Source organism: Thermobia domestica, chromosome 15 (genome assembly GCF_964235325.1).
Source record: "Thermobia domestica chromosome 15, izTheDome1.hap1.1, whole genome shotgun sequence".
Lineage (NCBI taxonomy): Eukaryota > Metazoa > Arthropoda > Insecta > Zygentoma > Lepismatidae > Thermobia > Thermobia domestica.
In genome coordinates, this window is record NC_137468.1 from 77,126,172 (window position 1) to 77,140,496 (window position 14,325).

Genomic DNA, 14,325 nt, shown 5'->3' on the forward strand with positions numbered 1-14,325 from the left:
CCTCTTGGTAAAACTTATGTAGTAGCATATTTAGTAAAGAAATGGAAGACAAAGATTAATTTTCCAAAAGATTAATTTCCCAGATTAAGATAACAGAAAATCTTGTTAAGTGTGGTTTTCCAAAACTTGCCGTGTTTTGAAACTATCGTTTCCTTTCAGTGCTATGGTTATATAAGGCACAAAGAGAAAGGCATTTACGGATTAGATTGTTGTATTTCATAAAAAAATACTGTACTCGACACTCTTATACGCTCAGCTTTATTTTGACAAGTGAACTCAACAGTTATACTTACTTTAACTGATTGTGAAAATACTGAGGTAGCGTATGCAAAAGCAGAGCCAATGTACAATGCTCTATATCCAAATGGAACACTGCAAAAGCCAAATCCACTGCTCGGTCTAGTTCTTCTCGATAACGAAACTTGAGCACTTCCTATTTAGAAGAAAGAAAATTACGTAAAGATGCTGGGCACTAGAAATATGAATATATGGTGATCAATGATTCAAACACAGGGTGCGTAAAGATCAGTTTACCCATACACAATTTATCAGTTTCTCAATTGTCTACAGAAGAATAAGAATGCACTGTTACCATGGTCACAATGTGAACAATCTTAGCGCTCATACATATCACTTAACACTAAGTACAACTATATCATAATATAAATATTATTATTATGATTTGTGTACTTATTATTTTATTTATTTTTGGTAACCTGACTTTCGCGCCACCTGTACATTTTCCAAAACGTATTTAACAATTATTACGTTAATGCTTTCAAAATGTACATGAGGTGACAAACATATTCATAAAGACATTAATAAAGAAAAGTATTCTCCCAGACACTGCTACTAACACTAAGCAGAAATTTGTATCCCATAAAAAAATGAAAAAAATAGAAAAAAGTCACGAATTCATCCATCCATTGCACAACTTTCAGAACTTTTAAATGGCTGTATAGTTTAAATAGTTACTAATACACAGTAACAGCAGCATGGGAATCTAATGAATTAGAGTCACAACTTTTAAACACGAAGGAAGTTAAAAAAAAAAGAAACAAACAAACAATCGTACTTAAAACATTACATAAATCAATGTTAATTTCTTGTGAATCCTCGCTTTTAAATATAAACCAACAAAAGAAGGTATAGGCAACGGTGATGGGTTTTTTGGAGAAACACCGAAGTTAAAACCAGAAGAAGTAAGGTAAAAAAAAATTTAAGAGAAATACCAGAGCCTGTCTATCTCAGGTGTACCCTCGGAAACTATGCGAACTAAACTTCGGCCCCACCCCTGCCGCCCTATGACGGAGGAAATTCTCCCTTTGCTTACGGAAAAGAAGTGAATGACCTCAGCTGCGTTGCCAATTTGTCATTCAATCATTTGGTCTTGACGAGTGAAAATCGTAGGCTACTTAGAATGGCTAATAAGACAGTGCACAGCGAAGTCCGTGAAATAATTTATTATGGCAACGCTTCCGCATCTAACAAATGGAAGATCTCGGCCGCAGCAACTTGTCCCTCCTCTTTCGAGGAAGGTACAGGAACACACACATCGACAGTAGCGACAGAAGGGGCACAGTTAAAATAGAAAGGCTCTACAAGTAACTCTATTAGAAGATGAAATTTAGAAAACACAACTGACATGGTTTGGCCACTTAATACGAATAGTAAAATAGGTATATGAGACAAAAGTTATAGGCAGGAAACAATATACGCATATTTTATGGAACAGTAAATCGACCAGCCATAAATGTAAGGCTGGTCTATGAAATGAAATGAAATCTTTGACTTTTACGTCCCACGGTTATGCCGGTGAGGCTAAAGGAGATGGTGATGATGATTGATTGATTGAAAGGGTTTATATGGGCGCGTCGACATCGAGGTCTTTTGCACCCTTCTCTGACAGGAAAAATGAAGTATCCAAGAACAAAAAAGCATAGTACCACAGATATAATAAAGTAAAAGCAAAGTCTGGAGTACGTAAAAGGTGTTCGGTCATTTATGAATTAAAATGTCATAGCATTCAAGAAATGTGCAAACTCGATACACAAACACAAGGACGGGTTAGTACACAACAGCATGTTAATCTTCTCTGCCGGGGCAGCTCGGCAATAGGTGCACACACGTGGGGCAGCCCATAATTAGTAATGTATATGACAGTGCAGTAAACAAGATAAAAGCAAGGAAATGCTATGACAAGCATAAAACCACCATGAAAAAACACAAACGGTAGATAAAAGCAGAAATAAATTAATTAAAAGAAATGCGAGAAATGCACTCACAGATCACGCAAGACGTGCAAAAGCTGCAAGTAGGTGAAAACTTGCTGGATCATCTGGACATCGTCTCCAAGCAAGGTAGACAGATCAGCTGGTAAGCCAAGGCGGGCTCGCTCAGGAGCAAGAGGAACACATTCCACAAGAAGGTGGCGGATGGTCAGGAATGCACCACACTGGGTGCAGGAAGGCGGGTTCTGACGACGTAACAGGTAGCCATGAGTCAGATGGCTGTGCCCGATACGTAATCGTGCCAATCGTCGTTCTTCCAGTCTTGAAGGACGAGAACTCGTGGCCCAAACACCAAGTCGCAGCTTGACAGCATGCAATTTATTCTGAAGGTGCTCATCCCAGTTTGTCTGCCAGCGCTGAAGGAGAAGACGGTTGATTACAGGGCGAATATCAGAGCTGGGGAGCGGTGACGGATACTCAGGTCCTGTAAGGGCAGCTTCTTTGGCAACACGGTCAGCACGCTCGTTCCCTGGAATACCAGCATGGCCAGGCACCCAACAAAATTGGACATCGCAACCTGCAAGTCGTAAGGAATGGCAAGAGAGTAGAATTTGCTGAACTATAGGGTGCACAGTTGACACATCCGTGAGACTATGTAAAGCGCTGCTGGAGTCAGAGCACAGGAGAACATGTCGTAGATGGCGTCGACGAATATAATGCAGAGTCTCCAGAATAGCAACCAATTCAGCAGTGAACACAGTGGAAGTAGGATGGAGCTTCAAGCCAGCACTAGGATCATCCGTGACGAAGGCACAGCCAACAGAATCTTCATGCTTCGAACCATCTGTATAGAAGACAGCGTACGTACGGTACGCATCCAGAAAAGAGAAGAACTCCTGACAAAATTGTTGATTGCTGGTAACAGACTTCTTAAATTGCGTTAGATGGAAGCTGACAACTGGTGGAAGAACTGTCCATGGAGGAATGGGCAGGAGGCCCAATGGATAGATGGCAGGGACATCGAGTCCAAGAGAAGCCCCAAGGTCTATAGCACGAATGCCAAAAGGCCGGGTAGCAGTAGGTCGTGCTTGATATCTGTCATAGCGAGCACCAGCCTCAAGGGCAAAGGCCGAAGGATGGTCAGGTACGGCACGGATATGAATGTAATAGCGCAGGAGCAGGCAGTCCCGACGGTGGGAAAGAGATGACTCATGAGCCTCGACATAGAGACTAGGAATAGAGCTAGTTCGGAAAGCTCCAAGCGCCAAACGAAGGCCAAGATGATGAACAGAATCCAGATGACGTAGGATGGGAGGTCGAGCAGAACCATATGCAACACAGCCATAATCCAATTGGGAGCGGATGAGGCTACGATATAGACGCAACATCACCACACGGTCAGCACCCCACGAAAGATGGGACACCAAACGTATTAAGTTCATGGAGCGGAGATAGCGGTACTTCAGGTCTTGAACGTGAACAGCCCAGGCAAGTCGTCGGTCAAACTCCAAGCCCAGAAAACGAACATGATCCACATAGGACAATCGAGAACAGCCAAGGAACAGCTCATGATCATAGGCACAGTGTCGAAGGCGACAAAAATGTAGTGTGTTTTGGTGAGAGAAAAGCTGAAACCAGTAGTGGTAGACCATCGGTGAAGGCGGTTGAGCGCTAACTGCAACTGACGAGTAACTGTACGGAGATCACGTGAGCGACAGTAGATAGTAAAGTCATCCACATAAAGCAGCCCATGAACAGAAGGGGAGAGCTGCGACATCACACTGTTCACTGCGACAGCAAACAATGTGACACTCAACACACTACCCTGTGGAACGCCATTCCCTTGTGGAAACGGAGCAGAAAGAGTAGCTCCAAGCTTGACTCTAAAAGAACGTTGTTGGAGAAAATTCTGGATGAAGAGAGCCAAGTGACCACGTAAGCCCCAGAGGTGGAGTTGCCGCAAAATGCCATATCGCCAAGCGGTGTCAAAGGCCTTTTCAAGGTCAAAGAAGATGGCTATTAGATGTTCTTGATGACGAAATGCATCCTGAATAGCACTTTCAAGATGCGCCAAATGATCAGTAGTGCAACGGAAGCGCCGAAAGCCACACTCAAGATTGGAAATGAGGCCATGGTGTTCAAGAAACCAGACTAAGCGGATATTGATCATCTTCTCCAAAAGTTTACACAGACAGCTATTGTGTTTTTCAGATGTAAAGCATCACGGGCAGTAGCCAATGCTGTGCGATATTCCGCGCGGTGTTGCCGGATTTCGGACTCCCCTTTCCCTTCTCGCTCTTCCTCTAGTTGAGATTATTACACATACATTGGCATCATTATTCACAATGTAAATATACTATTCCAGCAAACTCAAAGATTTTGGCTGTGTATCCTAGAAGTATATATAGCAACTGAATAACCTACCTATTAACTTATTCCAGTGGAACTGCTAAACGTTCGTCTTCAACACTACTTTCACTATCGTCTATGTCAATTAATATTTCGCCATTGTCTGAATCTGACTCTTGTAAATTTTTTATTATGAGTTCCAAAAATTGTAAACACAAAAAATAATTCTTCGAGCTTCACTTCGTAGCACTTTTTTTTTTTAAAAAAAGAAAATTCCGCACTTGTACTCGGTTTCCTTAAAGACATTGTCAACTATAATTTTGGAGAACAAATGAACTACCACGAAAGAAAGCAACCTAGACACTGATGAATTCTGTTTATGCTAGAAGAAGAGAAGTTGCGTTCCTACACACACAACCAGCTCCTTTGCTTCCATGTAATAACATACTCTTATACTTGATGTAGGTCTCACAACAACAATCCATCTGATTCGTAAGCAACACGATATGGTCGAGTTTGTTTTGGGTTACAATAATTTATGACACCACTCAGACGCCTGGTGCTTTTGCATCCCTGCTAGAGGAGTAAAGAAGGAGTACGTAATTGACCACACATACGTAAGGTATTGAAACGAAGAAAAAAAATCATACTGCGTTTCTTCTGTCGAATAAGGAAGAATCTTGCATGAAGGCAATTTCAAAACAATATTACGAATGTCCCATACCTTCTGTTCTTCCACATGAGCTCCCGCCGGGAATCGAATATATATATATATATATATGAATCAAATTGCAGAGGCTTGTTATTTAATTCGATCGCTTACTATTCTCAAGGGTGTAGAAACGGGGGAAAAGCGGGCCTTGACTTTCCAAACTATTTCCAGCCCCGAAATGAGGTTCATCTAGTATATGTTTAGTAAACTTATTTAATAATTAATGCAAATTAGGAACGTTTATAATAAAATAAGATTTTTAAAATAAGAAAAAAGAAAACATCATCAATACAGTTTCTGTACCTAATTACAAGGACGCTGATTTCTCTGTAAATTGGGGGGGGGGGGGTACATTCAGATGCAGAAAGCATATATGATGATTTTAAGACAAATTGCATTCAAATTATGCCTAATATTGCACATTTACAAATAAAATGAGGGGCCCTGGCTCCCTCAGTCCCCCCAGGATCTCTCACTACTATATTATTGCATAATAATATCTGAGTTGATATTTTTTCGAGTTTTTTCCTTTTAGTATTTTAACCTACATAAACACAAAGTCGGATAAACAGACTGCTAGAAACAGCATTTGTTTTCTTATGAATAGCTTATTGATTTATCTCTTACAATCCGCTTTTCAACTTCAGTACTGTCAAGATCCGTCTTTGTTAAGGTAGCATCGAGGAAACATAATATGTGTATAGTATACATGGTGAGTTAAAATGCTTTCATATTCTGAAAGAGGTCATTTGTTCTGTTTTTAATGTGTGAAAAGCTTTCCTCCCCCTGAAAGTAATGTTCCCCTAGAACAACCTGTTGGTTACACCCCTGATTATCCTTTAATAAAAGTTGAGTTCCATTTCCAAATCGAAGAAAAATCCACTGGAAATTAGACGGGACTCAACGCTCGTTTTACTAATTGTTTTATATGGAAACCTTTCAAAGCGTGTATCATGACAACCAGTTATCATAAAAAGATGTAGTTTTCACGTATGTGTTCGTAATTCTTTTCTCTACTTCGTAAAGTGAGCAGTTAATGTGCTAATTCAATATTTCTAATAAGCGCCTCTGCTATTGTCAAGATTCGCAGTAGCGCGAGAAGTCAGCGTGCAGAACTGCTTGTCGCGAATTGTCAACACCGCTCAAAGCCAATTGGACGCCGCGTAAAGCCAACTCAGGGCCATGCCGCTTCTCATCTGAAATCTGTTGTAGTCAAGGCGATCGGGCGGTAGCTTCCACTGGACGTGGCAGGTTTAGCAGGCTTCAAAATAGGAATAATGTATGCTTCACGCCAGGCATCGGGGAAAGAGTCTTCAAGCCAGATGCGATTGTACAGGTCAAGAAGATGTTACTTGCCATCGTTAGGCAGGTGCCTGAGCATAGCATAACAGATGCCATCAGGACCAGGTGCCGTGTCCTTCGTAGAATCCAAAACAGCAGCAAGTTCAGCAGTAGTAAAAGGCAGATTATAAGCTTCAGCGGTTGCAGAGCGGAACTGAAGTGGCGTACGTTCGGTGCGTTGTTTATAAGTGAGGAATCCAGCTGAGTAGTGAGTAGAACTGGATACATCCGCAAAATGACGACCTAATGCAGCAGCAATTCTGTCCTGATCAGTGACCATTACACCATCGATAATAAGGGATGGAACCGCAACGGAGGAAACATGTCCCTGTAGACGACGAATTTGCGACCAGACCGCTGTCATGGAGCTGCCAGCAGTAAGAGAAGAAACATAACGCTATGACGCTTAGCTTGCTTAATCAGATAGCAGGCTCGAGCACGAAGAAGACGAAATTGAGCCAAATTATCAGCTGTAGGAGCACGATGAAAAGTACGTAGTGCTCGACGTCGGGCCAGAATAGCGTCACGAATCTCCTCAGACCACCAGGGAACGGTGCGTTTACACCGGGAACCAGTATAGATAGGAATAGAGTCGTGTGCAGCTGCCAGGATACTCTGCTGAAAGGCCTCACAATGACCATCAACAGTAAAACGAGGTTCTAAAGTGAAATGAAAAGTGGCGGAAAAATTATCCCAGTCTGCTTGACGTAGATTATAGGCTGTGAACGGAACAGAATGGATGAGCGGAAGACCATGCACAAGAATAGGAAAGTGGTCACTGCCACAGAGATCATCATGCACGCGCCAAGTAAGATGGGCACCAAGTTGAGGACTGCAAATGGAAAGGTCCAAATGAGAGTAGGTACCAGTAGCAGTAGTAAAATGTGTGGGACTGCCATCATTGAGGAGTTTGTGTTGTCAAAGAAAGTGGCAATCTCTTGACCTCGCGGCTCAGTACGAGGAGAGCCCCACAGTGCATGGTAGGAGTTAAAGTCACCCACAAACAGAAATGGGGATGGAAGCTGTCGGGCAATCTGTTCAAGATCGACAGCAGTAAAGACGTCATGACGCGTAAGGTAGATACAACAAAAAGTAACAGGTTGTCTTAAGAAGACACGAACAGCTATAAGCTGGAAAGCACTATTCACATGGATAAGAGCAGAATGGTAAGCATCAGAGACCCCGATTGCTACACCACCTGCTGCACGACCTGCAGTAAGCTGATCATGACGATATACAGTGTAACCAGAGAGAACTGAGTTGCTAGTAGAGGTAAAATGCGTTTCCTGAAGACAGAATATGGTAGGATGAAACAATGTCAATAATTGCTAAATTCCTCGTAGTGAGTGAAATAGCCATTTAAATTCCATTGAAGAAGAGACATGTTCAACGAGCATCGAGAACAAGAAGCGAGGTACTGCGCTTGCCTTTTTCACGGCCTTCCACAAGGGTAAAATTATCGAGCTCCTCCTCCACCATATCATCCATAAGAGACTCGTCATCACTAGGAGGACTACGTGACGTATGCTTCTGTTTCTTCGCCCCAGGTGGGCATGGTGATGATGAGTAATGAATGAAATGGTGGAATGAAGAAAGTGGGGGGAAACGGGAGAACCCCGAGAAAACCCACGCACACGGTGTTTGTCCACCACAAAGTTCACTTGGTGGGGGCTGGGATCGAACCCGGGACCCCAAGCACCAGAGGTGTACGCTCTACCACTGAGCCACCGCGGCCCCCTAAGGCTGGTCTAATAAGAATGGGCACCCTCTAGATGCTGTCCATGACGAGTGTGATAACTCATTACTCTGTATATTGTAGTAACATCTTTACTCGCTCGATAACGTTAATACCGTCCTCTTGTCTTGCAAATAAGGAAATGTGGGTCTCAACACTCGGGATTCCTTATACAAAGTGGTCTAACGCCCAGTTCTGTCCATGACCTACCTCACCCACTTTTTCCTTTGTAATTCATTAAGATAGCTGTTCTTATTTATTTTTCTAGACCGAACTGTTCTACAAGCAGCATCGATTCCAGCTGATTCTAGTAGTGTTTATATGTTTATAGAGGTTTATCACGAGTTTTATACACAGAAAATCGGTCTTCATCTTGTGGAATAAGAATTTCCAGGGCCTGTTTTAGTGTGCTTTTTACTTGATTTAAGTTTAACGTCCCTTTCTGCAGCGAGACTATATGATACGTACACTTTAACGTGGGATACGAACTACACGAACTCCCGCCGAGAATAGAAACTAGGTCTTCCACGCCAAAAGCACGTATATTATGCTACACGCTCAGCCACGAGGAAGCTCTAGTATCCTTTATGTTAATAGCTTTCACACATCATCTTACTCCTGATTTAGTAGCTTCAAGACCCAGCGTTGCAACTACGCATTTCTTCGTACTGTAGCCCTCCTCACACAGGGCAATAACTTCGCTGCATTTCGAAGGTGACCAATCAGTTTCTTGAAAGTGTTTTACTATTTTACATACTGACAGCTTCTAGCAACAAATCCTACAAACTTCTACTCTCACAGCAACTATAAGCACCACCGGTGATCATCCTTTAAAGTCAAGACGTACCACAGGAATCAGTTACTAACTAACAGTAGTGTCTCTGGCTCAGCTCTATGAAACTATTTTTTGTATTTACATACATGCAAAGGGACATATATTATGAAAGAATGTTTCCACATTTTCTATATCAATTCCGCACAATGCTTGTTACGCTTATGTCTTACTATGAGATTTATCTCCAATTCACTCGAACATATCATTTGAATCTAAGAATATATATATATATATATATATATATAAAGAGAGAGGTATTTAGCAAATACTTCATTAAATTATATGAATACTGAAAAAAGTTGTTTGACAGAATTGAGTTTACTAATGTAAAAATATGTTCTATAGAGTATATATAAAAGATGGATTTCAATGTTAAGAATAAACATCTTTAGCACTTCAGCACTATCTGCATGGTATATGGTAATGATAATTAGTATTCCAAACATTGTATTATCAGCTAAGTGTGTAATACATTAGCTTATAGTAAGGACTAAGTTTAGAGAACAGTGTACACTGCTTTTGTAAAACACAAATGTTATCAATGACACACAATTCTTTTTCAATGACAATTGGTACTTTACTTTCTACGGCTCCAGTAATTGAAACAGGATCTACAATCACGAACAAACGACATATTCATTATTTCCCCACAATAACTCGCCACTTCTAACCGTCACTTAATGTAATTTTAAATGCAAAATGATAAAAATCACTTACCTTCACCAAGTTAGTCACAAACCATTGAGATCCGCCTGTATTAAGAAGACTCTCCAAAGTGTGTGTTGCTTCGATGTTCACCCATCCGCGCTGATGAACTGTTGTCCAAACAGTTTCCAATTGTTCACTAATCGGTTGCCTTGAAATAATACTGAAATTACAAATAAAATATTGTGTCTTTTACACTGGAAGATTAGTTGAAAACGCTCAAGACAAGAAGTATTTCATCAATGAAAATTTCAGTTTTACTCTCACTTCTAAAAAACTTGGCTTGACGGCCTGATTTGTGAACCTGAGCCGTTCCACGCCCTCTGTTAGCGATTGGTGGAACTACGTTGTCTAGCGTTGAACGCGTGGTCAGCGCGCCTCGTCGCCCTATCGCTAACCGGCGTATCGGGAGCTTTCTAAACTTAGTGGCCGACACGTCTTTTATTCACGTGGCTCCCCAGTTTGCCTCACGACGCTGGGTGGACGCCGAAAATTGGGAAAGCACCGGCCTGGAATGGAACCCCGGGACCACGCGGATGTGAGTCCAACGCTAGACTACGGTGTCTCCTCTCACTTCTACAACATAAGATAAAAAATACATTTGGAATGCAAAATTGAACCGAACGAGTAAACCTTGCTTACTATTATCCTCGTACAGTTTCCTTTTTAGTCGAAACCATATCTGTCTACTTTGATAAGAAAGGAATGGACATGCATTTAACCTATGGAATCCGAAGGTTCAATTCTGCATTCACAGAAACTCTTCATTGACTTCTGTCCTTAATCAACCGGATCCAGTTTCTACTTCGTATTCCTATTTCTGCGAAATCCATGTTAATACTGTCTACCATCTGCGCCTAGATTTTCCTAATGGTCTTTTTCCCACTGGGTTTCCGATTAAAATTTTTAAAGCGTTCTTACTTTCTTCCATTCTGACTACATAACCTGTCCATCTGAGCCTCCTAGACTTGATGACCCTCACAATGTTTGGTAAACGGTACAAATTATGTAGTTCCTTGTTATGAACTTTTCGCCATTCCCCATTCTAGTTCCCCTTGGATTAATATTCGTCTCAAGATTTTATTCTCAAATACTTTCAGTCTGCGTTCTTTCCTCAGTAAGCGACCATTTTTCGCAAGCATACTGTACAATAGGTATGATTATCGTTTTACATATTTTAAACTTCACATTCCTCGACTGAGTTCGCGATGACAAAATATTTTGAACTGAATAATAACACGAGTGGAGTGGATTTCAGTTTAGCGTCCCTTTCAGCAACAAGGCTATATGAGACGTGGACCTACTGATTAACGTGGAATCCGAACCACATGAGCTCCCGCCGGGTGAATAATAACACGAATTCCCTGCTTTCAGTCGACATTTAATTTCTTCGTTAATATGGTTTTGGTTTGTTAATATTGATCCTAGATATTTAAAAGTATCCACTTTGTCGAAAGTATTATTTGATACTTCAACGCTTTCATAATTTGCAGTATGTTGAAAGAATGGAATGCAAAAATCTTAAAGTGCTCCTCTACGATCCCATGTCACGCAAGACTGTAGTGGACCATTGTATTCTCAAGTACCTTGTTTTCTCTCACATTCTCATTCCACCAAAAAAACAAAATTTCAGTCATCTTTATTAGGTGAAAGATACAATATTCATGGCATACTGCAGGGTTCGATGTTGGGGCTTTTGCATGCTATTCATTTTGTATGTGAATGATCTAGAACTGCGTGTCATGGCATCCAATTTTAACACTATACAGAGATGACACAAATTTTTTGGTAACTAGAGAAAACGAAAATTTGATGACGCTAATAAATAAATAAATAAATAAATAAAAACATTAGATGAACTGTTAACGTGGCTAAAAAATAATCATCTCTTATTAAATGTCAAACAGTCATATACCATCGATTTTGATCATAGCAGGAATATTTTCGTTAGCCTCAATCTTTACTTTAATAAGAAAAATAAACTACTTAAAAAATACAGTTCATTCTTAAGGATTAACAATTCACTGTAATCTCAGCTGGGAAAGCACATAATGAAACTTGTTTTTAAAATATCTCACCTCTACTATGCGATAAGAACTATCAGGAAAAAATGAACCTAACTACAGCTAAGGTCCTATATTAAGCACCTATCACACACTGTTAAAATATGACATCATTTTCGGGAGGTAATGGTAGCAAGAGTAATATTGTCTTTAAATAACAAAAAACGTAGCCAGGATTTTAATTTAAAAAAAAAAGTACAAGTACTTCCTGTCGACAACTGTTTCAAGATCTTTGTATTTTACCACTAGCAAGTATATATTTGTATGATGTAATAGTATATACAAAGCTGAACTGTGAAGATTTCGAATTAGATAAAAATATACACTCATAATATGCGTAGAAGAACTGATTTTCACATTGATCAGAATAGAAGCAACATGTATCAGAAGATACAACATACGGGTAAGAAATTATTCAATATGTTATCCGCTGTAATAAAGAAGAAGCAAAATATTGTTAAATTAAAAAAAAAAAGCAAACTGAAGAGGTACCTCCTAAAGAACTGCTTTTATGCTCCTGATGACTTTTAATTTTGACTGTAGGAAGATGTAATTGTGCTTTGTACATGCAAACTGATAAATTTAATACCATGTATATGATCTAAGGATGCTGTAAAATGAAATGAATTTCATAATTATTCAGTTATTGATCATCCGCATAGCCTTAATCGAAGGTTGGGACGTAAAACTTAAAATTTTATTTCTGAGTAATTTTGTCTCTCAAGTCTTCTTTCCGTGTAGCCGAATGTTTAACGTGCTGGATTCTGTATTCAATTCCTACTGAGGGCACAGAATTTTCAGTTTAAGAGATAACGAACTACGATCTGGCAAGCCGAAATTAACAGCAACGGGAGTCGATATGCTGACCACTCATCAAATTAAAAGCCATTTGCCAAGCACTCAAAAGTCCCTCACGAACTGTAACGGAAGTAAGCTAATTTAATCTCTAAAGCTTGCGAAATCTAAGTTTAAGAACTTTTAAATCTTTTCAAATTTTGCTTCTTGATTAGTCAACACAATTTTCAACGATTATCAACATCAATGTCCTCACTGCATTACTCACCTGTGTGACAATGTCATGGCTTTAGCTTTGGAATGTATCAGTGGGTGAACGTCATACTGCATTTTCCTAATTATTTGGAACATCAAACTAGATCTAATGAAAAAAGAAAAAAATGGAAAAATGAAATAATGTCCTCATTAATATCTTCTACAAAATTGAAAAAAAAAAAAAAAAAAAAAGAGAGAGAGAGAGAGAGAGCAAAGAAACCTTTGCGGATATTTAAAATTATTTAAACTTTTGCCTACACTAATGTTAATCACAATACCCTTTCTTTCTTTTTCGTTTTCTTATTTTCCAAGGGATCATGATTACCAACAACAATGCGAATAATTACTGTCAATAACTCAACAACTGCCTAACCTCTCTGTAGTGACAGGAACAGAATGGTCTTTTGTGTGATACCAATAGAATCTTCGAACTGACTAACTGACTTAAGGAAGAGATTTCAGTGAGTACACAAGTTTAAAATTCTCACTTTTTCATTTTTTATATTTTTAAACAATTTTACTTTTAGACATTTTTTAGTCTGCTACAATCTTACGTCACTAGGAACAATTTATATATGTCTGACGCCATTAACCCACGTCATTTATCATAATTTTTTAGAGCTAAATTTCTACTTAGATTAGGCTATTCAGACTCATAGCCGAGCTAGTTTGATTACAGCTCATCTTGTAACTTTTGAAATAATTACAATATAAGAACAATTCTATTAGCTCTATGGCCGCAACTCTAAGGATTAATACCCAACATGATTATAGATAGGCAGAAATAACTTACAACAATCTAACTCATCCTTATAGTCAGGGATCCGTATAAATCAGGGGCAATGATACCTAAACAATTAGGCAAACTTACCGACTAAAAATATTCCCTAAACTGACATTTATTTTTATGCACTTTCAAATCAATTCTTACCTAAGATGGAAATGTTAACACAGTACCAAGATTTAGTAACTTTAGGTTTTATCATAAAATTGTAATTATCAATTTCTAACTTATTTTTACAGCAAAGCTACATTAATACAAAGTAAACAGTCACTGCTGTTAATTAATTAGTAATTCTTCTACATGTGAAGACTCCAGTTCCTTGAGTAAGTCAATCAAGAAGCTATAGCTTAATAACAAGCATTTTAAAGGAAAGCAGTCGTGCAACAGTTCTGAACCTTCAAATAGTTACAAAGTGATATTACGTATATTAGTAAAGTGAGAAGTTTTTTTCAGTGCATGACTCCGAGCTACTGAAGAAGTCAAGTGTTACTGTCGAACCTGTATAGAACAATTTTATAAG

At 39.4% G+C, this 14,325-nt stretch overlaps 1 protein-coding gene across 3 annotated transcripts in view; it reads right to left on the reverse strand.

Annotated features, from left to right (window-relative positions):
* The window catches only part of MED24 (mediator complex subunit 24), a 124,264-nt gene that overhangs the window by 10,311 nt on the left and 99,628 nt on the right, over nucleotides 1-14,325 (reverse strand). For all 3 annotated transcript variants that reach the window (XM_081739861.1, XM_081739859.1, XM_081739860.1), the window contains exons 15-17: nucleotides 13,035-13,127; nucleotides 9,921-10,071; nucleotides 294-433 (exon numbers count right to left, since the gene is read on the reverse strand). In XM_081739861.1, coding sequence (XP_081595987.1) covers nucleotides 294-433; nucleotides 9,921-10,071; nucleotides 13,035-13,127 — 384 coding nt within the window. The remainder of the gene's footprint in view (nucleotides 1-293; nucleotides 434-9,920; nucleotides 10,072-13,034; nucleotides 13,128-14,325) is intronic.